Raw genomic sequence first — 25,857 nt, 5'->3', positions numbered from 1 at the left:
TTTTTCACATAGTTAAAGCCCACAATCTATGTCAATCCAATGGACCAAAGGACCACATGCATTTGCAACAGTATGACTTTAAACTGGTTTTAAATGAATATACATATCTTGCAATACAGAGTTAATAGAAGAGTCTTTCACAGATGGTTACCACTGAAATTTAAGAAGCTGCGATTTTTGATGAAACATTGAGTGTCAAGATTTATTGTAATATGCAGTGATAAAATAATGTAGGAAGTATTGTATTTTTAGTCCTTAAAGATTATATCATAGAGAATCCTCTTCAAAGAATATATTTTTATTTTATGCATAGACGTGTGCCTTTGGATTACTTAAATTTTTGAGTCTGGCTTTGTCATATAAATCTTTTGATTAGTATAATTGAGAAATATCTTTCCGCTCTGATAAACTTACTCTTAGCACTTCTTTACATTACAGCTTGATAATAACAGTAATAGTCATAGGTATTAGTGGGGCAATGAGTTTTAAAGGAAAGTGCTACCAACGCACTTTCATAGTTAAAGTACATAGTATGGGGTAAATGGTAAATGGCCTGTATTTATATAGCGCTTTACTAGTCCCTAAGGACCCCAAAGCGCTTTACATATCCAGTCATCCACCCATTCACGCACATATTCACACACTGGTGATGGCAGCTACATTGTAGCCACGGCCACCCTGGGGCGCACTGACAGAGGCGAGGCTGCCGGACACTGGCGCCACCGGGCCCTCTGACCACCACCAGTAGGCAACGAGTGAAGTGTCTTGCCCAAGGACACAACGACCGAGACTGTCCAAGCCGGGGCTCAAACCGGCAACCTTCCAATTACAAGGCGAACGCCCAACTCTTGAGCCACAATCGCCCCAACTAAGTACATCCTTAGTTGATTAACTGTGAGCACCTCTATAAAAGCAGATGTTTTTCCTGGTCTGGACAATGCATAGTATATTATTATTACTTTCATAAAAAGCATTATATTTTGGTTTTTGCCATTACTTTACTTGGATATCTCTACTGTCAGACAGCGATCCACTTTTACTGTGATTTGCCATCTCTACAGTTAAGGCCATGTGGTTAGTTGACACTTGAAAATAGCATTTTCTTTCCTTTGTAGTATCATCAAAGGGTTAAAATTGAACACACTAAATGTGTTGTGGTCTCTACACTGACTGCAAAACTAATCTCTGGACAATGTTTTGCTGAGAGAAATCACTTCCCCAAAGAAAACACTTCATCCCTAAGAGGTTGCCAAGCTCTTGCCAAATAAGCACTTACTGTACTTCAAGAGATAAATGACACAAAACCACAGCCAAACATTATAAAACAAATCCTTTCCATCAATCAGAATCAAGTTGGTTTTCTCCAGTTCACTCACACTGTTGCCTGGCCTTTTAAACAAGATTTATGCCTCCGTGTACATAAATTTATGACAGAGTGAAAAGTGATGCATATACAAAAGCCTTGATGACAATGCTTTCCTCAAGTTGAGGGAGATTGTGAGCTTACTAACTGCAAACCCACATTAAGCATTTTACACCGTGATTAACGCCTATTTAGCCCGAGAGATCAGATAAAACTCAGCAAGCTAACTGATGCCGAATGTCTTTTTGTGTTAACATTCTCCTCAGGTGATCCAGACAATCAGCGCAGTGGATAAGGATGAACCTTTGAGTGGTCATCGCTTTTATTTCGCCCTGGCAGGACCTGCTGCTGGTAACCTTAACTTCACTCTGCGAGATAATAAGGGTGAGACAACCTTTTGTGGTATTCTTTGATGTTATCTTCAAGCTCATATGATTTTATTGTTTTCCTGTGTGTGTGCATGTCATTGTTTGTCTATACTTCTATACTGAAGTGTAGAGAATTATAAAAAAAAAACACTGATGTTTGTTTCCCCTAAAAATGTTTTAGAGGGTATTAAAAAGCTTTAAAGTTATATAAAGTAGAATTTGTAGTTGTAAAATGTTGCCAACAAAATGGTCTAAGGTTTTTAAAATGATGCTAAAGGAGGCAGATCAGTTCTTTTATGTGGATGATCTATTGCTATCTTACAAAAAAGCATTTTTGAGATTTCATATTTTAACTGATCTATTTTTTATATCATGATTGGTCTCTTTCTGCATTTTTATGCATTGCAGAATTTCCCAGTCCATAGTCGAACACTAAAAATTATATTTGATTCTATAAAATGCAGCATGTGGATAACCTTTAATTGATTGACTTGTGTCAAACATCATTTTTCTGGTTTAATTCTACCGTATTAGAGATTGATTTAGGTCACCCAACTCCCATTTTTAAGCCTCAGTTTGAGCATTTTGGAAACGTAAAGCAATGTCACTATATCACAAGTGCTCTGAAACAGTGTGAGAAATGATCAGGTGTGCCGTGGAAGATTATCTGGTTACACAAGATTGGTACTCTAAGCGATCAGCATGAGTAAACAGCCGAACTATTACATTCTCTTCCACTAGAGGGCAGTATAACTACCTCCTTTAATTAAATGGGTTGCCAACTGCCAGTAAAACTAAAGAAGACGAAGAAGAAATTACATAAAAGTCATGCAGTGAGTTAGACAATGCAGCATATAATAGCAATAGATAAATACTTGGGGAAAAAATAGTCAATATGACCTGGGTCCTGGAGAAAATTCTGACCCAGATGAAGGCCCTAGCACAGGGGTGCCCAATCCCGGTCCTCGAGAGCTACCGTCCTGCAGCTTTTAGATGCATCCTTGTTCCCACACACCTGAATCAAATGAATGGCTTGTTATCAGGTCTTTGCCAAACATGATGGCATGCTGAAGAGATCAAACCATTTGATTCAGCTGTGTTGGAGTAGGGATGCATCTAAAAGCTGCAGGATAGTAGCTCTCGAGGACCGGGATTGGGCACCCCTGCCATAGCATGAGTAGTGGTCAGAAGCGAACCAATTCCGCTATAATTCGTGCACAGGGGAAAATTATCAAAATGCTTTTTGTGATATTTTTGTTTGGTGGTGTGCCGTGTGATTTTTCAAATGTGAAATATGTGCTGTGGCTCCAAAAGGTTGGGAAACACTTCTCTAAAAGACACCAACACCACAAACATTGAGTGATATTGAGTTCAGCGACTCGCATTAGCTCAGATGAAGCCTAATGTTGAATGAACAGCTGGTGGCCTAGCCTTATTTTTATATGCTGATGAGAAATTTAAAAAATAGTTTGTACATACATATTGGTAGTCGATACTTGTATAAAAACTAATACATGTTATTTGGAAGAATTCAGTCAGAGGTTTAAACTGCTTCTACATTACTGTCAGAGTTCAGTCAGATTAGCTTTATTTCATGGAGATACATTTTTAAAACAATCCCTTGAGATAATTGCTACTGGCCTTTAAGAGTCTGTAAAAGGTGTTGCTCAAGTTAGGTATGGTCTGTTTGTTGTTTATTCCTTCCAACTGAGCCTGGCAGCAATGCAATTGACACTTTAGTCATTGCTCACTCAGCTCCCTATATCTGCCCTGTATCTGGCTATAATACACTCTGCAATCTGACTCAGGAAAAAAAATAGTACAGAGTAACTGGTGGCCCCCGGCATGCCCAGCACTGCCAAATGAAACCATTATTCTGCCGTGACAATGCCCCCTCTACTTTTTTTCCTTGGTAATTGTTCATCAAAACGAAATCCAGAAACAAACTTCCTCTGTAACTGGAGCACATCCGAGTGAGAACTCAGTCTTGCTATAACTTTGTTCAACTTAGTGCGAGGTGTCTATGTGTCGGATCAAGGAATAACTTTAAATCAAACACACAAGGTGAAAACTGTCTTTGTGTCATAATGATTTGTTATCCACCTACAAGCAAAACAGTGGGTGGATGTAGAAAATTAGTTGTTCTTATAGAAAAGCCTAAGTGGTAATTTGCATATATTTTTAAAGATGTGAGAACTGTGTCTGACTCCATCATTACTTACTTACATGAATTCCCACTGCTTTGAAAAACATAGCATGTGCTGAGCTGATGTGCATTCTGAGGTGATGGCCCTTTGTCGAGTGTTTTGTTCACATGTGTGGGAGCTCGGCTCAGGCAGCAATGTTAGTTTGTATAAAGAACAGCAGCAGCAACCAGGTTGTGCCACAGTAATCCTTCTGAGTGCAGACATGTGTTACATCATGTACTTGTTGTTTTAGTAACACCTTAGTAGACTAAGGACAGCTTGAATAGAAAAAGGTTCTCTGAGGAGATATTCTATTAACCTCTTATTCAGTATGTTGAGTATACTGAATGAACTGTATGGACACATTTACAAATGTTGCAACAACAACATAGTATGTTCAGTGGTGTCCAGTGTAATGTGTTATAGCATGTTAATATGTGTTTTTTTCCATGGTACCCAAATGACTCTTAATGAATTCTGTATGAGCTTTAATGATTTAGTACGTCATAACGAAGGAAATGCAGATCAATGGAAATTAAACAAAGAAAACACAATAATCAATGCAAGGAAATGTTATTTTGTTTGCGCAGTTATACAATTTAAGGTCTGTTTAAATACATTTTTAAAGAAGCAACCTTAAAAAAAATAATACCCTTTTTTTTCAGTTTAATTCACAAATGTAAAACTGATTAAAATGTGAATATCTTTTCAGAATCAGAGAAACTTTATTACCGTATTTCCCGGACTACAAAGCGCACCTAAATATTAGCCGCACAAGCTAAAATCAGGGGAAAATCCTGTTTTGTACATACATTAGCCGCACCTGACTAAAAGCCGCAGGTGTTTCAATGTTGACTTATCATATGTAAGAGAATATGCACAAAGGGAATTGTCAGGAAAGAGATGGCTGTTTGGAGACATCACTTTTATTAATATTTTGAAAAACAAGTTATGGGTACATATTTGCACATGTAGTACATAACAGTAGCCTACAGCACACCAGAAAAATAGATTCGGCCTACCTTTTAGGCTCAGGTGCAGTGACACGGCTTTAACAAGAAGAAAAGTCAGTCATTCACCATCTTTCTCTTCTTCCTGCGCACTAAAAACACCAAAGTCCTCTTCTCCAGTGTCGGATACAAACAGGCTCAGGATGGCTTCGTCATCCACTCTTCTTCTCTCCTTCGTTGTCACTTTCAAAACCAAAGAAATCCTCGTTGTCAGTGTCAGAGTCGAACACCCTCTGAAGGGCTGTGGCGGTGTCCTCCTCTCCATCATGCAGCAGTCCAGCCCTTCAAAATCCGTTGGTGATCGTGGATGTTTTCACACTTTTCCACGCTGTCAGAATCCACCGATGGCGTTGGGCATAACTTGCTTTTTGGGCATAACTTGCAAGTTTATCGCCGCTCATCATCCACAACTCCCGCTGAACGCGTACCGCTACTTTGAAGTTTGTTTTTCGCGCTACTTCGTACGGCACTACGTTGCCTGGCAGACGGACATGTGACTAACATACCACTCTTGAACCCCGATCCTTCCGCCAGGCAACGTAGTGCCGTACAACAGCAGAACAAACAAAACAAATCGTCTTACGATATGACAAAAATCATGGACAATCCATAGAAAAGCCGCACCTGACTAAAAGCCGCAGGGTTCAAAGCTTGTGCAAAAAGTAGCGGCTTATAGCCCGACAATTACGGTAGTCCCAGAGGGAAATTGAGTTGTCATAGCAGCAAATATATAAAAAAACAACAAGCGCTCATATCGAAACGGAGTTATGATAGATACTAGGGGTGCAACGATACACAAAATTCACGGTTCGGTTCGGTTCGATACTTTGGTGTCACGGTTCGATATTTTTTCGATACAAAAAAATGTTCATGCCTTTTTAATTTGTCATTTATTAAAATTATAAATATATATTTTAACTCAAAAGTACAGTTTTTAAATTTAATGTTGCTGAAACAACAAAGTAATAAAAAAAATAAAACTATCTGATCGAGAAATCACTCATCTTTGGAAAAGAGAGTTTATTACAGAGAAATGGCTCTTTCCAAAATAAAAGCTATACTATACGCTTCTTCTGGGGCAGTGCATCTTAACCTGGGTTCGATCGAGGTCCCCATAAGGAGAATCATGTGCTAACGGCTGTCTAAATGACTCGGGTAAAGTTTGTAGCATCTGTGCTTGTTGTGTTTGTCTGCTTCCACTTGTCTTTGCACTAGGATGATCTCGGCGTAAATGTGCAGTCATATTCGTTGTGTTCCCACTAGTGCTGTCAGCGTTAATCTCATTGAAATGACGTTAACGCCACAACACGACAAATCTCCGTTAACGAGTTACCACGGATCGCCCCGTGCGTGGGGCTGGACGGCGCCAACACGTTAACGAGCTAACTGCGCTAACGCACTAGTTCCCACCCATGTAATTGAGCATTGCGTGGCACATCCGACATACTGTTTTACTTTTGTCCATGACGCGCTTACCTTTAGGGTCATACTTCACATGAAAACCAAAATAGTTCCAAACGCCACATCTGAATGAGGGTGGGGGAGGTTCAATTTGCCATGTTGCAACAAGAGCTTAACTTCTGTCTTGCTAGCTTGCACTGCGGTCAGTGAATCTGCGCTCGACTACTCCGCTTAGGCTGCACTGTCGAGCGCAGATCCACTGAGTGCTCAACACAGACAGCATCGTCAGGAGAAAAGTTGATAAAATAAATTAAAAAATTTGTATTGTTCGATACATATGCGTACCGAACCGAAAGCACTGTATCTAACGGTTCAATATCGATACGAGTATTGTTGCACCCCTAATAGATACATATTAGGATAAATAGATAAATATAGAGCTATAGGTATAAAGAAAAATATACATATAAATATAAAAGTACAAGTATGTGTGTAAATATGTCGTGGTGTACAAAAGTGACAGGGTGCATTGAGGTGTGATTAATACTGTTCCACATGTGTGGATCTGACCCAAGTGGATGAATTAAAGAGCCTGATAGCAGCAGGAAGGAACAACTTGCTGTAACGTTCCCCCAGACAGCAAGTTTGAAGGAACCTGTCGCTGAAACTGCTCTTCAGATTGTATAGTGTGTTATGGAGGGGGTGGGAGTTATTGTCCATGATTGCCAGAATCCTGTCACTGATCACCTCCTCCAGGATGGTGAGCTTCATGCCAACAGCAAACTCAGCCTTCCTGATGAGTTTGTTCAGTCTGTTTGCGTCCTTTGCTTTTGATGCATGCACCCCAGCATGCCACAGCAAAGGAGATGGGGCTCACAACAAAAGACTGATAGAACATATAGAGCAGCCTGCTGCATACATTGAAGGATCTGAGCCTTCGTAGAAATTAAAGCACCACCAGCTTCTTTGTTTTGGCCACATTCAGCTGCAGGTGGTTTACCTCACACCACCTCACCTCACACCACCTCACGAAGCAATCAATTTGTCTACCTACTGTCAAGATGGCCAAAATAAAAAAATAAAATAAAATAAAGTTTTGTAGCCTAAGAGATGAAAGACGAACTTTCAGTTATGAGTCTTTGACGCTTATTAACAAAATATTTCTGGGATTAGTTTCTTTTGAACTTAAAAAAGTTCAGAAGAAACTAATGATAGCATGTCATGCTCAAGATGCTTTATATTGACCCTACAGCGAAAACCCCTGCAATCAAACGACCCCCTATGAGCAAGAATTTGGTAACAGTGGGAACGAAAAACGCTATTTTAACAGGAAGAAACCTCAGGCAGAATCAGGCAGCCATCTGCTGCGACCAGTTGGGGGTAAGGAGAGTTAGACAGGGCAAAAGACAAAAAACTCATAAAGACCTCTAAATCTAAACTAAAGTGGTAACTGGTTCCTTCTACAATGGATGGAAAGTTAGAGAACAACAGCACTACTGGTTAATAAAATGTAATTAAAAGTGGGCCAAACATGTTCATGAATATGACTGAAGTAAGCTGAGCAGCAGTCTTCTCCAGTGGGTGTGTTGAATCAGCAGATAAAATAAAATTTGTGATATGTAAAGATCAGTTGCTGCCTGATGTTTTATTAACTATTTCTTTCAAACATGTTTCATATGTGCAGCCAATGCAATAGTTGACTTGTCCGCTGATTAAAGCCCACATACCTGTGGTTAGCTGCAAGCCATTTTGGCTCAGTTCTAACTCTACGTATTAAAGGCGCAAGACATCAGTGATTTTTTTACTAAAAGGAAACATGACAAATAACACTGTTGTGGAATTTCGGGTAATAGATCACTAGAACTTCCAGTTCTAACAGGAAGTACCTTTACAAGTAGTTTATCAGTTGTACGATCAATGTGTGTTATTGCTGTCAAACACTAAAAGACTAAAATATGAGTTGAAAAAGACATTTTGCACTTGTTTCTTAGTCTTTTGGTTCTAGTGTTCAGGTGTGCCAAGTACAATGCTCAGGGATATGGAAAAGATCCTGTCATTTTTCAACATGTCAGTTTCCCAGCGCACAAAACCAGTTTCATAAAGAGATGGTTTTTCCAGCATGTTGTGGAGGATCCTGACCGGCTTGCACCAAGCCCTAACCCCATCCAACACCTTACTAGAGCGCAGACTGCAAATCAACACTGGTCAAAATCAGACTGTACTCATGTTTACTTATCTATTTATTTATTCATGGCTGAATGGCACCAAATGCCTGTAGTTAGCTTCCAAAATCTAGGAGTGGAGACTGTTGTAGCAGCATGTTTAATGATCAGGGGTGGGACAGCATGTTCAGTAATCAAATACTGGCATAACATTTGCACTTTATTCATATGTGTTTTCCACCTTCCTGCGCACAGATGTCCCCTGAGGACAAATACCAGGCACAGCCACATGTTTCACATTTAGCAGCAGAACATATTTATTCAGCGTTTTAAGTGTGCAACCCATCTCAGTTGTTACTAACCAGCTGTGTGTTTTTTATTCATCCACGAGGAAACTTTTCTCCCCTGATTTTACTAATGTCACATTTGCAAGAGAACTCCTCGGTATTTTCATTTTCTCCTTGTTCTTGGGCTTCTGAAAGCAATCTGAATATCCCCCAGACAAACAATGGAGTTGTCCTTCAAGGCAAAAAAAAATCTACATTTCAATCATGCACTGCTAAAATTTGAAAGTGCATTTCAGTCTATTGATATAGCTGACATGAAATGGCTTTTTTCAGCTGATGTAATGGCACATTGTTCTCTTCTAGCCGCCTCTTTCTCTTTCATGTGCTGCGATTTCATATAAGATTTTACCATCAAACCAAAGTTGTTATTAGCCAACAGGTGGTCAGAGCAGGGAGAGATGCCACAGCGTGTCATATAATGAATTGTGTTAATGACACCATCTGTTGGCATTGCTGCTTTTAATACTGTAAAATCATTTCAAACTGCACAACCAAAGCACAGCAATCATTATAAGATAGAAGTTAAGCCCCTGCTAGTCACATATTTGCAGTTCATTGTTCATTTGAAGCCAATAAACTTGATATGCAGATTAAATAAAGCTTCCCATGTCTTCTCTTACAAGTGATATGATGCTTTCATGCTTTAACTCTACTTTGCAGACAACACAGCATCCATATTGACAAAGCGAGGTGGCTTCAGGAGACGGGAGCAGCCTGTGTATCGACTCCCTGTGTTGATTGTGGACAGTGGAAGTCCTGCTCTCAGCAGCACAAATACACTCTCAGTTCGAGTGTGTGACTGTGACTCTGACGGAGTGGCCTTGTCTTGTGGAGCTGTGGCCTATACAGCAACTGGCCTCAGCACAGGTGCCCTCCTGGCTATTCTGGGCTGCATCATCACACTTCTGGGTAAGCCCTATATGACCTTAGTGTCACGGAAGTCCAGTTAACAGCAGCTTGTGTGGATATGTGTGGGTGTGTGTGTGTGTGTTTATTTGTTTCTTCTTCTTTTTTTTTTGGTGGCTCATGGGATTGGTTGGACAGCCCAGAGTGGACCGTCTTTATTGCAGGGGTGAAAGTCGCTGTACTTCTACAACCTGGGTTATTTTTTTTGTTTGCTTTGGATTGTTTTTTGCTTTTTGGGGGGGTTGGGGGGCATGCAATTTTGGATATATTAAAACATTTTACACTAACTTTACAGTCAAATCACCTAACTGCACAACCATATCGCTATTTCTGTTGAAATTTCGTTTGAAATCTTTTGACGTTCTGACTCTGACTGAATGTAAGTAGTTTATGTAAATTTCTGTTGAATGTTGAATGCCAATTTCTGTGTGTGTAGATAGCTACAGATTTGCAACAAGCAAGAGGTGTTTTTTTTTTATATTATCAATAACAGATTCTATGCAATTGCCAATTTTACCCCATTCAGTTAGAAACTCAGTCTGACTCTGTTTTGTTACTATCTTATTACCTTAAGTTGCTTTGAAGACGGCAACTGACCGTAGAGTGGCTGCAGACCCATTCCCTATTTTTGAACTAACCATTTCAGAGGCAACGCTGTCACTAGCAGCGCTGCAATAATTCTAGTCGTGCTGCTGGCCTTCAACTTCCCTAATGTGGCTATAGCACTAGCAGCTAAAGATTTTGTACAATAACTCGCACCATTGCTCACTGACCTACTTTAGCAAGTGCTTCATGCCCTCGGATTTCTCCAATTAAGAACCAATCATACAAAAATGACCTCAGCTCTTTATGAGAACTTAAAATTAAAGCCAAATCGATACTAATGCAATTACGGGCAGATGGGTAGATGGGTGCAGCATGCAGCTCCAGCAGAAAATCATACAGGAAATGCTAAAACTCTGTCCAAAAGCAGATCTCTAGACAGCCTCAGCGACTAATGGCTACTGATGTTGCACAAACAATGACTGAACAGAGCCAAGACATCGGCTGTCATTGTAGAGTTTACCACGAGCAGCTAATATTTAACTTAGTGAAGTGAAGCAGTTATACCCTGAATCTCAACAAAGAACAGCGGTCCCTGAGCTGTAAACTTCAGCTTGAATTGTGTGTTTGTTGCCAAGCTGCTTCGCCCTAATTGCAAATATGACGAATGACAAACAAGCCAAATCAGTGAATGCAAGAAAACAGCAGAAGAAAGCGCGATAAAAACATTGTTATGGCTCCACACGGGCGTCTGGAGTTCTCCTTATAAGATTGTTTGTATCTGAGTACTACTGCAGCCTATTCATCAACTAATTCTTTGGTCTATAATAATACATAAAATGTGTGAAAACCCAGTAAGCAAATAAGCATGAAGAAGCAGCAGCACTATAACATGTATATGAGTGTGATCTGATAATGTTATAGCTTGTGAGATTACATCAGTAAAACGGCTGGCAAGGCTATATAGTGTCATTTCTTTCACTAACATCTCTTGAGCATCTTTTTCTCAGCATCACAAGAACACAAAGAACTTACGTGTACCTACACACGCACACATTATACCTGTCAAACTCTGCTATCTTTGGCATTTTTGGTAGACTCACTGTAGCAAATTACTGCTTTTGCAACAAGCTGCCTAAAGACCCAATTTAAAAAGGTGACTGTTATATGTAGACACGACACTGGTTCCTCCTTTGAGTTAGATGCTCTTTTTTATGCTTGGCTTTTATAATGACTGGACTCTAAATAAATGAAAAAAGCAGCGATTGTCCAAAGAAGAACTTTGAAAGACTTTCAGAAAGCCTGGAAAAGTATTGCTCAAGACCACCAAAAATTGCTAAAAAGCCTGGCTGCTTGTAAGTAAAATAAACCCTCCCCCACCTCTGACCTTGTCAACTCCTATGATAATTAAGCCCCTTAGCAAATCAAGAGTAGGCAGGAAGCTGAGAGTTTCTGTAGACTTAAGCATTTCTTCCTAGTTGTCTGGCTGAACAGCATACAAGCTTAGCTCCATTTGTCTGTTAAGTTGCAGTGGGGATATACTTAAGCTAACTTTAAACCTTGTAGTTCAGGAGTAAGTACAGAATTAAGTGTTGGTAATGTAGCTTTACAGTCGTGCACTATGTGAGAACCACAGCTCACCTCAGCATCTACAGCGCATTTAGACCGTGCTTGTTATGCATTCTCCAGGCAGCTGAGTGTGCAAGAGATTTCTTGCTAAAATAGAGTTGCATCTTCAGGTCTTGCAGAGGTCAAACCTGGGGGAGATAGCTGCCTCTCATATTTGCTCTTTGGTAAATACACGTGACCTCAGTCGGTCAGCCCTGGATGTTTACAAGTGAAATACAACTGAAATCATGCCAACAGGATCAGTTGGCTAGAGTTAGTGTAATGGTTTTTGTGCTCATCTTGTGGTAAAATTCTTCATGTCATTTTTTTACTTAAGTAAGTCAAGAACAGATAAAAGATCACCTTGATATACTTTGTCTGACTTTCACGAAATAGGATTAATTTGCTAAAAAAAAACTTACTTAAACATTTGTTTAAAAAGATTTAATTGTTATAGTCTTTATTGTTAATAAATGCATATATTGTACCAAGTACCAAGGGCTCAGAGAAGAGCTCATAAAGATGTGGAGGGTGAAGGTAACAGTGGTCCCAGCAGAGCACTTGATGCAGTGACCCCCAAGTTGGGCGAGTGGCTCCAGCAGATCCCAGGAACAATAAATATATATATATATGTATATATATATATATGTATATGTGTGTGTGTGTGTGCGTGAGTGTGTGTGTCATTTTTGCTACAGCCCAGCACTCTTGCATTTACGTTAAAGAAAAAAGAATCCAGTGTAATAATGTGCATTTTTATTGAGAGAAAGCAGTGCCTGAAGGCAGACTGAGTCAGTGATGAGATTTTAGATTTTAGATCATTTTTTAGAGAGCTCTTATTACAGCTTCCCCCAGATACATGTCAGTGTATTTTATTAACCTAATAATAATACAAGGAGGTCATACAGATAAGTACTGTATGGAATACTGCATTTCAAGGGCACTCTGTTACTGTTTTTCTGTAACACCATATGTTAAGATATTAGTAAAGACACTTGTAAATGAAAATTCATTAGCATACTCTTATAGATGATGCAGCAGTGAGCCGTCAGCTCCTGGCTGCATCGTTGCTCATAAAACCCACAGATAAAGCCTTACCCCATCAGGGCAGAGTCATAGTTTAACGCTTAGATGATCTTCACTGAAAGCCGAGGTGGATCTAAACAGCATATACAATAACTGAAATGAGATCTTTGATGGGGTCAAACTTTGCTTATCATCCTAGTCCCCTTGAGGTCTGCCTTCTTTTCATTGCGACAGAGAGCACTTTCTTTGATAAATGAAAACTTCAAAAGAGCAACAGGGGGAAATACGTAGCAGTGCAACCCTGAGCGTGGCACCTCTAATGAAAGCTGCCTCTATTCTACACAACATGTCCTCAGGCCATGGGCATGGAACTAATGGCCTAAAGTTTAATATACCTCCAAGTTTCTGTGTTTGTGTGAATGTGACTGTGTGTCCTTAGCTCCGTAGCTTTACCCATCAGTCTGTTTTGCTCAACTGGCCTCTGTCCTTTTCGCTGTTTCCTCTTTGTGTCTGTTTGTCCCATCCACCCCCACCAGAGACCTCTAGTTTCCCTCGTATTAACAGCCCATGCGTGCCCACGTTGCCCAATCCTTTATTCTGATCTTCCTTGATAGTGTTCCATCAAGATCTTTTTCAATCTGCAGGTAGCAATTGAGGCTGTGATTGCGTGTGATTGTATTGTTGTGGACGAGACATGAGCCGGAATAAGACCGGAGCTGTCTCCCTGCTGTCATCCTCAGGTGCCGTTAGTCTTATGTCTTCTTTTTTTTTTCCATCCCTCTCCCCTTCTTTTCTTCCATCAATCTCTCTCTCTCCCTCTCATCAGGTGAGTGGAGCACGCACTTCCACCAGTAACGCTGATTCTAGCTATCTGTCCTCATGACAGGTCTAAAAACTACAATGCATGTTGCGTGTGGAGAGCTCTTCGGAGTGTCACTCCTCCACTTTGTCCTGGAGCTTGGAGCTTCACGGGAGCTTAAAGAAAATGCGGCGTTTTTGCTGGTCTGCTTTCAAAGTCCACAGAGCTGTGTGCATTAGCTTTAGCACTACATGTTCATAAGCTAAGTGGCCATTAATCATAGGCTGATATTTTTAGATTTAATTACTGAGCCTGTTCTCTGCTTCTTGCAGTTATGTTCCTGAAAACATCTCAACACAAGCATTTTTTTTAAGTCATTTAGAATCTTTTTAATGACAGTCCTTTTTGGATGATGTATCCAAATAACTGAGAGGATCATTATCACATTATGATCCAGTTTTTTTCCCCCCAGTACAGGTCAGATATTGCCCAGTCCTCCAGAGGGCCAATTAGAACATTACGCAGCACTCCAGATCTCCAGACAGTTATTTCTGTCTGACTATTTCTTATCAGACTCATCCTTTAAATCACCATGTCTACTCATCTGTCTCTTATTTTAGTCCATGTCCCCTGTGCAAGTCTTCCATCTGCGTCTCTATTTATGTGTCTGCATTCACACAGCAGACGATTTCTTTCTCAGATACCATCTTTCAGCTTGACTGTGCACATTGTGACCTGAAAATGGCCGCGTTGGCTTTGACTGTTAAAATTGCGAAATGTTGTTTGCTATCATTACAACGCTGTGTGACATGCAAAAAAAGAAAAAAAAGAAAAGAAAAAGAAGAAAAGGAAATTAGCCTTTATTCAGCCGAGCAAGTCAATTAACTTCAAATTTGTCTTTCGTTATGCTTGGCAAAAGCTGAAAAGACCTCTTGTAAGTATTTGGAGAAAAAGTGGCAACAGCTTGGAGGAGGATACAGAGGACGCAAATAAATACATAAATGTTGATAAAACAGTAAATAAGCGCAGGCGCATAATCGGGACAGATGCACAGTTAATAGTGTGACAGATAATATCAGCAACAGCACAGGCGACATAAAAGCCATTTGAAGTGTTCAACAAACACATCGCAGCTCTGATAAATAATAAAATGTGGCCAGTCAAATGGAGGCTTTGTATTCGATGATTGTGATAGTTTCCCTGCTCTTTATCAAGTTGTGCAGAATCTATTTGCTTCTACAGACAATGTCATCCCCAGAAGAGAGCGACATCTGTTATGTTTCTGAAGCGGTGTGACACCTCCTTGGTTTGACACTGTTATTTTCTGTCCCTTTCCTTTCTTGTCTGTTCTTTGTTCTTGTAATTAGAAATCATAGGTCTGTCACTATTAAATATCACCTTCAGAAACCCAATCAGGCGCTGTTTTGAAAATCGCTTAATTGTGTCAGTCGTTTGCCAATCATCTGCTTCTGCAGTGCGAGGTTGTGATTTTTTTGTTGTTGCTTTTGAGTTTTGGTTGGAGACAACAAAACAGATCACTTCAAAACTTTACTTTGGGGCTCATCTCTGATTTTAAATTATTAAAAATATCCAACTTTAAGGTCACGGTGAGTGAAGCTGTGTGTGGATGGCATTTAAGTCAAATCCTTCAGACTTGATTTGCTCTCTGTTTTGCAAAACTATGTATAGACACTGGAATTATTATTTATTTTTACCAAGTCAGATCCAAACCTACCTCAGTCTCATTACAACAACCCACACACTAACAGTCAAATGCTGTTTTAATCCCTGTCTACATGTACAAGGGTATTTTGTAGCACAGAGCTTTTTCTGTGTGTTTTGGCCTTCCACGCATAAAGGCCATCTCAGTTCACTGATGAAGGTTTTTGTCTTGTGTGTACCTTTATCTCCTTTTTTGACATCAGACTGTGCACAATGATATAGTTTTATGCTTCTGATTAAAGAACATTTCTATATGGTTAGGGTTTTATCACCACCTGTTGCTCTTAACAGTGTTTGGCATCATTTCTTGCATTTTCATGTTGATGGGGGTATTTTTCAGGACAGTGGATGTCTTACAAAATACCAAAAATCCCCATTTTACAAAAGAAATCAATAGTAATATCATACAGCAATTCTTTTTCAGGCGTTGCTGTGCTTTTTGGCATAAAATAAAAAAGAACAGGCTCACTGGCTCTGAATCATTAAAATATTAGAGGTGCAAAGTTGCACATTCAAAGTGCCCTCTGACTAGAGACTTTACAATGGTTCAATACCAAACTGGCAATAATCTCGTGAATGTTAAGAAGGTGACCCATCCATGCTTGGTCTTGGGTCCTGCTTAGGTCTTTGGTCCACTGACTGCTGTTTGGTCTCTGGATCATAGCCATAAAGCAACTTTCAGCGACCAGCCTAGACATGATTGGAAGATGTTGCTATCTCATCACTTAAGAAAGCTGATGTTAGTGATTTCTCATGCCTACATAGGAGCTTGACTGAGATAATAATTGGGTCACAGCATGTTTTAATATGATGTTCTTTAGTTTATCCAATTCATCTTTGAAAAGAAAAATGTTTAATAACTTTTAATAAAAACTCAGCCTGTGGCAACATGCCATTATGATGCCAGGATTTTGATCCATTTTTAATATTACTGAGAATTTTGACTTTGCTGCTGTTCTTGTGTTTTTGATTCTGGTGGTGTTCTCACTGTGTCTGGATCAGTACTCCGGCTTCCTCCCACAGTCCAAAGACGTACGTGGGGTTAGGTTGACTGGAGATTCTAAACTGGCCGTAGGCGTGAATTTGAGTTTGAATGGTTGTCTGTCCCTGTGTGTTAGCCCTGCGACAGACTGGTGACCTGTCCAGGGTGTACCCTGCCTCTTGCCCTATGACAGCTGGGATAGGCTCCAGCGCCCCCCGTGACCCTGAAAAGGATAAGCGGAAGCGAATGGATGGATGGATGGTTGTCTGTCTCTCTATGTTGGCCCTGCGATAGACTGGTGACCTGCCCAGGGTGTACCCAGCCTCTCATCCAATACCAGCTTGGATGGATGGATGGTGTTTGTGGGCTTCATCATTGGTTATTTTCTGTTTTACTTTGAAGGGTTGTTTTCTTTTGTATTACTCCCTGCCTCTTTCTTCCTCCCTCCTAACTACCATTACCTGTGTCCACCAGTGTTCTGCCCTCACCTGTTTCTTGCTCCCTATTTACTGTTCTGTGTGTATTTATAGTCCTGTGTTTCATTTTTATGTTATGTTCCCTCATTTGTACTCCATATGTTTTCCTGATGGTCTTCATGCTTCTCATGGCTATTTTGGATTGGTTGGCTATGTGGACTTTTAATCACTGCAGTAGAGCTCTGTCCATCCAAAGTGGCCTTATCGAAAAGACTGATACTAAACAAAAAGTGATATACTAACTAACTATACTAACTAGAGTGAGAAAAAATAAACTAATAAAAAAAAAACTTAGCTGTTCACTACATATGATCTATGCAGATGTAGCTTGGAGAGATGTACCAGTTCAGTATGTTTCTAAATTCTGATTTAGTGCATGCGAGTGAAAAAAGCACTCAAAAGCACACAGGGGAGGTCAGAAAAGTAGAAAGTGCTAAAAGTTGTCAGAAAATTGTCTTCATTCTGGGCATCAATACTCATAGTAGGAGTAATAAAATGGGTCTTCAGAGTCCTTAATAATTTAAAAGCGGTGCTTCTTTTCTTTTTCTTTTTTTAAATATGAATGGCATTAACAATTGTCTGTGTACCATTAATTAGTATTTAAACATTGAGCTTCCACTCATGTCAGACAGCCTCACAGCTGCTGATTAATACCTCTCATAAATTACATTGCAACGAAGAGACATAGATTGTGTGTGGGTGACAAAATGAGTAAATAATCAGTCCTGGCTTCACCAGAATCACAGCGCATAGAAAAATACTCTAATGAGAAAGTGATGCTTGCTGGAAAGAAAAGGGCAACACTGAAAACTCACCTTGTTTGCAATCGATTGTGTGGGGTAGATCATTTAAGCAATTCAATTACAGCAAAAGTCTTTGTAGCACTAAATTGATCTTCTTTTTGTCTATTTGTGATTTAGTATACATCTTCAGTACATGTGCTATGAAAAGTGCGGCTCCTGTCATTTCACGGTTGTGTTTGTTAAACTGCCTCGGCTGGAAATCATCTCTTACAAGACCCCTGGTACCTGACACAGACTGACTATTTGTATGCCCGACCATCCACCTGCTCATCCTTTGGGTTGTGATTGGATGTTGGCCCGTTTCCAGTCTGTGATGCATTGTGGCTGCCTTCTAGGCATTAAAACCTAAAGAGCTTTGCTGGAAAGCACTGAGAATATTCTATTTCAATGTGCCACTTTGTAATTCACTTTGGAGAAGCCTTGCTGATTTGAATAGAATTTAGAACGACTCGAGTTGCTTAAAATCTTCCACAGAAATGCTTGGCATTCTTTCCCAAAGCGCTGAAAAGTATCATGGATATTGGTAGCATTGTTTGAGTGAAGGAGTAGTCCAAATATTTCACAAAATCTGGTTTATATACTACTACATAGTGCTTTTGTTATAGGGTACACACAGTCACCAAAAAGCCCACAGAGAGCTGTCCATTCATCTCCTGCAGTGTTTCCATGTGACACTTTCCTGCCTTCCATCTCTTCCATTTGCTCCCTTATTAGAGGGTGTGAAGTGGTGTTTGAATTTGGATCCAGGGCCTCTTTCTGTGTTGCCTGCAGTAGCTTGATGCCGAGAAGGAAAAGAAATATGGGCCCACGGAACGATATTTCACTGGCACCAGCCTGACATTGATGGATAGAGGATCATTAGACATTTGCCAGTTTGCTTGGGCGTAGAGTTATTTTCAGCAATAATGTATGGGAGAGGGAACAGGGGCTGGAGGAGGGCTTCTGGCAAGATCTCAGAGGATCAAGGATTTCAGTTTGGTGGAGTTTTGTACAAGTCTTGAAGCAAAACGTAGGAGGTGGAAAACACAGAGGGACGAAATACAGCATATTACATAACAGTTTTAGCTTTGTAACTAATAGAATTTGCAAAGCACTACCATTGAATTGATAGGGCGGCGGTTTCCAAGCTATTTTATCAGACATGCTCCGACAAGCCCTGAATGAATCAATACCCAGTCAGTGAGGAAACACATCACCCACCAAATGTGTGCATTTTTTATTTATTGACTGAGTTTATAGGCAGCATGGTGGTTAGCGCCGTCTCATCACAGCAAGTAGCTCCCGCTAAGGGTAATCTGGCTTCCCCTCAGAGTCTAAAGACATGCAGGAGAAGTTAATTGGTGGCTCTAAATTGGTCATGGGTGTAAATGTGAGTGATGGGCTATCAACCTGTCCAGATTGTACCCCAATTTTCAGCCCATGGCAACTGCAATAGGCTCCGGTCCCCATTGACTTTGACTTGAATAAGCAAACAAAACGGATAGTAAATATTCCGCACTACATTTGTTGGTCTGAAAGTTGGGTATGTGATGAAGTTTGCACTTGTGCTCTATTTGAACAGTTACCCGTTATGTGCAACATAATCATACATCATTTTTGGACACCTTTGTTTGTCAGTTTCCATCCATTGTTGCTTTACCCAGCAGCTGTTTACCCGTTCAGTTAATGTTAGCTAAATATCAGATTTAGCTAACTACTTTTAGCTAGCATTTATTAATTACTTTGATCACCCATTTTGAACCTTTATTAATTTCTTTTAAGAGCTTTTTCAGTCAGTTACTTCAGTTAACTATTTAGCTGCATTGCTTTTAGCTTATCACTGCAACAGTTTGATATTTACTAAACTTATTTTCAGTTACTTTTAGCGAACAATTTCAATCATCTATTTAAGCTAACTGCTATATTTCCATGCTTGAACGCCCATCTGAATAATTTTCCCTCTCAGGACCTTTTCAGCAATTTTTGTTCAGTTGCTATAAAGAGGTGTTTTGCTTTGTTTTGTTTTGGTTTTGTTTCATTTACTTTTAGCATGTATTTAAATTACCTCAAACAATTTATATCAGCGTAGACTCTCATGATCTCGTGTCTCACGTCTAGTCATGATTGTCTTAAGCACTTCAGTCGAATGCAATCCGATTCAAGCGCTTACAGTAAGATGATAATTTGTATCTCTTACTTGTTTGCCAACACACTCAATTGCATCATGCCTCTCTGCAAGCTTCCCACTTGTTCTATGTTATGAACTCTTAAAGTACAAGCACTCTTAGGTGGAAATTACTTTTTTTCATCTGTTCTTGCATCTTCAGCTGATTGGAATGGAAAGAATGTCACTTATTACTGACTGATTTCTGCTTTTCTTCGCAGTCATGGTTCTACTAATTGTGACTATGCGTCGGAGAAGAAAAGAACCTCTGATTCTGGAAGAGGAAAGAGATATCAGAGAAAACATCGTCCGTTACGACGATGAGGGAGGGGGCGAGGAGGACACAGAGGCCTTCGACATGGTGACCCTGCGTAACCTCAATGTCATCAGAGACCCCAATGTACGACGAGACGTCACACCAGATACCCCTACTTTCTTTCATTACCCCTCAGCTTCTCGCCCATCCTATAAATCCCTACCAGACAATGTGGTGTTTCGAGAGTTTATTTGGGAGCGACTGAAGGATGCCGACGTGGACCCATCAGCTCCCCCGTACGACTCTCTGCAGACGTATGCTTTTGAAGGTAGCGGCTCTGTAGCTGAGTCGCTAAGCTCACTGGAGTCACTAAGTACAGACTCAGATCAGAACTATGACTATCTCAGCAACTGGGGACCACGCTTCAAAAAGCTGGCCGACCTGTACGGCAACAGCGATAGCACCACTGTCTTGTCATAGCCACTAAATGTGTTTCTTAACATTTGTGGGACTCCAAAAAATAATAGTAATTTATTGTCAGAGAAAATGATTTTGTCTGCCTTAGTGCATTGGAGGAAAAGATTCAAAGACAACACAAGAGACTGAAAGAAAAACACTTTGACTTCAAAGGTTTTTTTGGTTTGTTTACCTCCCTGTATGGATTTTGAAAATCGTGCCATGGTGAGTTTTGACACGGACTTCAAAAGTGGCTTGACTGAGGAGGAAACCTTGTGTGGAAAAGACATTAAAGGTTTCAGATTTTGGGCTTGGGTCCAACCATTGACTGCAGAATGCATACATGTTGGAGCATTTTTACGGGGAGGCACCTGTCCTTTCATTCCTGTGATGGGCACCGGCCCAGCACTCTTGCTTTGAAGCATTCCTTTGCTATCTTTGTGCTAAAAAAACATAAAAAATTTCTCATGAAAGGCTGTGTCTCTAGCGGCTAATCAGTAGTCACTTGACTGTTCATATGAAATTTGACAGCAATTTATATGGGATTTTTTTTCTTCTCCTTCTTCTATCTTTGGGACGGGGAGCAGGGTGATGAGGGGCTGTTTTTCACAAACACTGAAATCCGGAGCCACATTATTCACGGACTCAGAAATATCCTTCAACACTATATGAAGTGCAACTGCACACATATAATAAAGTATAAACAAGTATTTGATGTGCTAAGGAAATGATGTGAAGACATAAGTTGTGCAAATCATAAAAAGAATGACATGCTCGTCATTTTGATGTCTCCACTGGGTGAAACAGGAAAACATCATTTCTCTTCTTCTCCCAACAATACATTTTGCAGAAGTTGCAATGTAGTGTTTGTCTCAGTCTGTTTTTTCTTCAGCCTTTCTATTGCCAAGTCAAATGTATAATTTCTGAGGTATATCCTGTCAGGATTTAGTTGTTTTGCTTTTGTACAAGGCAGGTTGGGTCTGGGAATGTTTGCTACACCAGAAACTGTCACTGATGGATCTGTCCTCGCTGTGCTTGATTGCAAATTCACACTACCTAGAGTAAAAAAATAAATATATGTTTCTGAAGTGACGGTCCTAACCTGGGTGAAGTTGCAGTTTGTAAGTAAATGACTTTTGCTTCTGTAGTTTGCAGATTCCAGCATATATTGTCTTTCAGAAATGAAGTAAATAATGTCAGTGGTTTGAATATTGATGGTGAAAGGACACACTGTATGATAATCATTTTGTGCCAATTTTCTTTTCCAGCTTAAACAAATTATGTTACAACTAGGTGTCCACATGTACACTGATATGTATTCTTATTTATTTTGAAGAGGCAGAACTGTGCAAATGATGTTTTTATCTTTTGCTGAAAATAAAATTGACATTCAGTTCCTTAAAATATCGAAGCACTTTCTTTCAATCCTTCTGAACATGTGTACAAATATATAGACATGAACTCTATGAAAACTAAAAACTAAAATCCAAAAGAGCATCTAATTAATGACTAAAAAAATCTTGACTTTATTCTCTGCGCATTTGGGGATCTCAAGTAACTGGGGAGAAGAAGGAGGAAGAAAGAGAAAAGAGAACTTTATTTTTTTCATACATTTTTTGATGTGCCTTTAAGTAGTTGAAAGGCCTTGTAGTGACAAAGCATTCACACTCCACGGAGGCTTGTGTGGTGATTGCAAGGTTCATGTTTGGCCATTTGAGCGCTAGTTTTGTAAATTAGCCAAGCTTGAACAATAAAGTAAAAAGATGATTATAGGTGGAATAGGATAAATGGCAAATAAACAATGTGCACTACTTTCTGCTTTCATAGGATCCCCAAAATTCTTTCAAATGCATAATTTTGGCATTAAAACTTCATGTATACATGCATACATATAGCAAAAATCATGGTCTACAGTTGTCAAGCATTGTGGACTATTTTTTTGAGGACAGCAAGATATGAGGATGTTATTTACGAAGCGATTCACAGTAATTTGTGAAATGTGAGACAAGGTTATTCATTAGTTTTTATCCTACACTTTGTTTTGTGGAGGGCAAGCAAATACCGCTCCATGAGGTTTATTTATCAAAAGATTTTGAAAAGATCAGAGTTTGGTTTAAAGTATGGCTGGTGCATGTTTTATAGTTAGTGAAACTACAATATTAAAAGGATATTTTACCAGTGTAACACCAACAAGTCATTTTTTTAGATATCAATGGTAATAGGTAGTTACCATACAAATTCAGTCTTTATAAGTGACCATTTCCACAATGTTCATCACACTGACTATGAAAACTCACTCTCCAGATATACATATATATGGACAGAGAGAGAAAAAGAGTCGGTTTGCAGTTACATGAAGTCACAGAAGCAAATGAGACAGCCTAAGTTCACAGAAGCCTGACCAGTATTCCAGATTTTGTGTTTTTTGAGTAAATATTTTCATTTTTTGACTTGATGTTTACCACACACAAGTATCCGCCTTTCATTTTCAATACCACAGGTGTCTGAACACTAAAACTATAAGGCAAACAGATATACATATTATATATTTCTTTACATTTAATTCCAGTTTTGTCATTTCCTTAAAATATATTTTTGCCAGCTGTGTTTATAGCCTGCACCTTAGAGGTGTTAGTCAAAATGTAGACAACTAGCATCTCTTTCCATTTAATGCACTCAGAGGTTCATGAATACAATTGACAGTATAATTTACAATGATGCAAGAGATTGCAATGAAATTGTTATGCATCTTTGGTTGGTAAATATGCCATCTCCTTACAGGTATTGACATACTTTCTTAAGCTTTGAACCTGGCAAAAACAGAACATGTAAGATTTTTCAAGTGTTAGTCAGGAGTAACCAAGGTCACCATATGTGCTCATTGTCATGCAGTTCATGCAAACCTACAAGCGAAGATGTGGATAGTATTCTTCTTCACATATTTATGGGTTATAATGCACGATAGCTTCGTGCATACCATATTTAAAAGCCCCCAAAAATTACTTTTGAGAGCTACACATAGCCCACCAAAAGGATGCAGCTAAAACCTGTGGATGAAAAACTCAAGTACTGGAAGAGAACTGAGGGAAAAACATACAATCAATTAAATGTAAAAACCAAAAAGACAACTATAAAACTACCCTGAAGCGTGGAAGAAAAGTGTCTTAAAAGGGTTAAAAAGTAGAGTGAAATGAAACATAGGTAAAACATTAATATATAATTAATAAGCGCAAAATTTATGAAACAGAAAATTATCCCAACACAAACTGAAGTAATAACATAGCCTGACGCAGTTGAGATTTCCTTTATCGAAGCAGAAAGACAGCGGCTCAAGCAAAGACATCCGATGTAATCTCCAGCACTGATAGCAGCAGCAACAAGATGTGGGTTTTGATTGACCAACTGTCAATCAAAATCACCAGAAATTGTTTTAAATGGCCGCTGCCTTGGGTACTTATGAGCAATCAGGGACCCCGTGTTATCGGTGGCTCAATCTGGACCTCGACTGATTACTTATGTTGGCCCCGCCGCCTTGGCTGGCAAGGCCCTGGGCAGCCACAGACACTTCACTCAATTCTTATCATAACCATGCATCATCAACAAATTGCCCTGACAAAGAGGTGCCCATTTTCAGAGACTCTCAGCGAGATGAGGAACATGCTTTCCTTCAGATTGTCGACTGGAACATCGCTAATAGTGTTTGACCTCTTGGCTGCCTGTTAAGGAAATCATTCCCCACGGATGGCTTTTAGCTTCGCACAACACAGGTGACTAAGATCATCTGTCGTGCAATTACACGGTTCTATTTTTAGCGCTTCTAACAACAACACTTCATGTGATTCAAAGCAGAATTTATTTAATTGCGATGCTGTTTATAGTTTTACATTCTGTGTGTTTTTGTCGTGTAAAGTGAATATCTATAATCAATTCATAGGTTCAGGTGAGTATTAACCATAAAATGCATTTTAAGTGTGCTTTTTGCCAGGTTTTAAGGCAACCAGCTTATATATAGGCTTACTTCTAAGCCAGTTAGAGACTTATAATTATGCATGTGAGATGTTGTTTATATCTGAGAGCACCCAGCATGAAACAAACTCCAAAGAAAGTGTGTCTCGGTTTTCTTGCTCTCATATAGAATAAAAATAGAAATAAATAATCTGCTGGCCATCTGTCCCGGGGTGTCTGTTGGTGGCAGAGAAATGGGGCCCCTGCTCTGGCATCAGCTGGACAGCTCCACGCTGGTCCTTTGAAAAAGAGAAAAGGAGGGAACGGAAGATCAAAGGCCATTGCAACACCATGTTTTATTCTGTCTCGCGCCGCAGCGCTCACAGTTCTCCTGCTTTCAGCAAAAGAGATCTCAGACCTGAGGTTTGTGTACTCTATAGCTTCACCAAATTAGACTGGTCCCAGACCTGGGCAATATAAATAATTCTCTTGAGAGGTATGTGTGTAAGTGAGAGTGCAACAGCTTGCTCCTTGAGTGCCTGGGGAACTGGGAAGGAGTGGAAAAGTAGGTCATAGTGGCAAGATTAGGGTAATGAAGTGTAAAAGAAGAGAAATGTGGGATTATCACTGGGAAATGACTCAAAATTGATCTATCATTCATACATCGATGTCCACTGTGTGTACAAAACTGGACAGCGTGGAAGAGGAAATGTGATATGAAATCAGTAAGATTGGCAACTGCTTCATCTTTCACAGGCTGCCGTTCGTCTTGGCTTTCAAAGGTCAAAACAAGATAATTTAGAGAACAATGAAATTGCCACTGATAAAAATTGAGTTCCTGGAAACTTATCTGAACATTTCCTGGCATGACATTCGATAGATATACACAATATGGTTTAACAGGTGCTTTGTGCTCTTTTCAATATTCCTTTTCTTGGTTGGATGACTGCATTTACAGATTTTGTTACATCACCATATTTCTTCATTATGGACAACTGAAGGAGAGATTTTGCGAGAAAAATACGGCAAGATCAGCTTGTCAGGCCACTATGTGCAAAAATTTATTTTGGGTCATTTTTTACACAAATTTCCATTTAAACATTTGACCGTGGAGCTGATGTGAACTCGCTTAGAGCATCAGTACAATGATGAATTAAAGTAATTAGAAAATGATGCACTGCAGCCCTCTGCAGTGATGATTGGCAAAAACATGTCAGGGCAACATCAGCATTAATGAGCCATAATCGACATAGGCCTAATTAGCAGCACTTTGTACTTTTATGTAGGTTTATCATCATTAGCCAAGCCAGGCTTGATATGGCACTGAGTATGTGGGTGGCATAAGTGTTTGTTTA

The 25,857-nt window shown here is 39.7% G+C and overlaps 1 protein-coding gene across 1 annotated transcript in view; it reads left to right on the top strand.

The window, feature by feature from the left end:
- Positions 1–21,937, top strand: part of LOC101480580 (cadherin-7) — a 119,879-nt gene extending 97,942 nt beyond the window's left edge. Inside the window, exons 10-12 of the mRNA XM_012919301.3 lie at positions 1,630–1,747; positions 9,498–9,746; positions 20,067–21,937. Of these exons, the coding sequence (XP_012774755.1) occupies positions 1,630–1,747; positions 9,498–9,746; positions 20,067–20,581 (882 nt within the window). The 3' untranslated portion in view covers positions 20,582–21,937. The remainder of the gene's footprint in view (positions 1–1,629; positions 1,748–9,497; positions 9,747–20,066) is intronic.
- Positions 21,938–25,857: the final 3,920 nt, after the last annotated feature.

This window comes from Maylandia zebra, linkage group LG9, assembly GCF_041146795.1.
Source record: "Maylandia zebra isolate NMK-2024a linkage group LG9, Mzebra_GT3a, whole genome shotgun sequence".
Taxonomy (NCBI): Eukaryota; Metazoa; Chordata; class Actinopteri; order Cichliformes; family Cichlidae; genus Maylandia; species Maylandia zebra.
The sequence above is the reverse complement of the archived record's forward strand: the minus strand, read 5'-3'. Positions and strand labels throughout refer to the sequence as shown.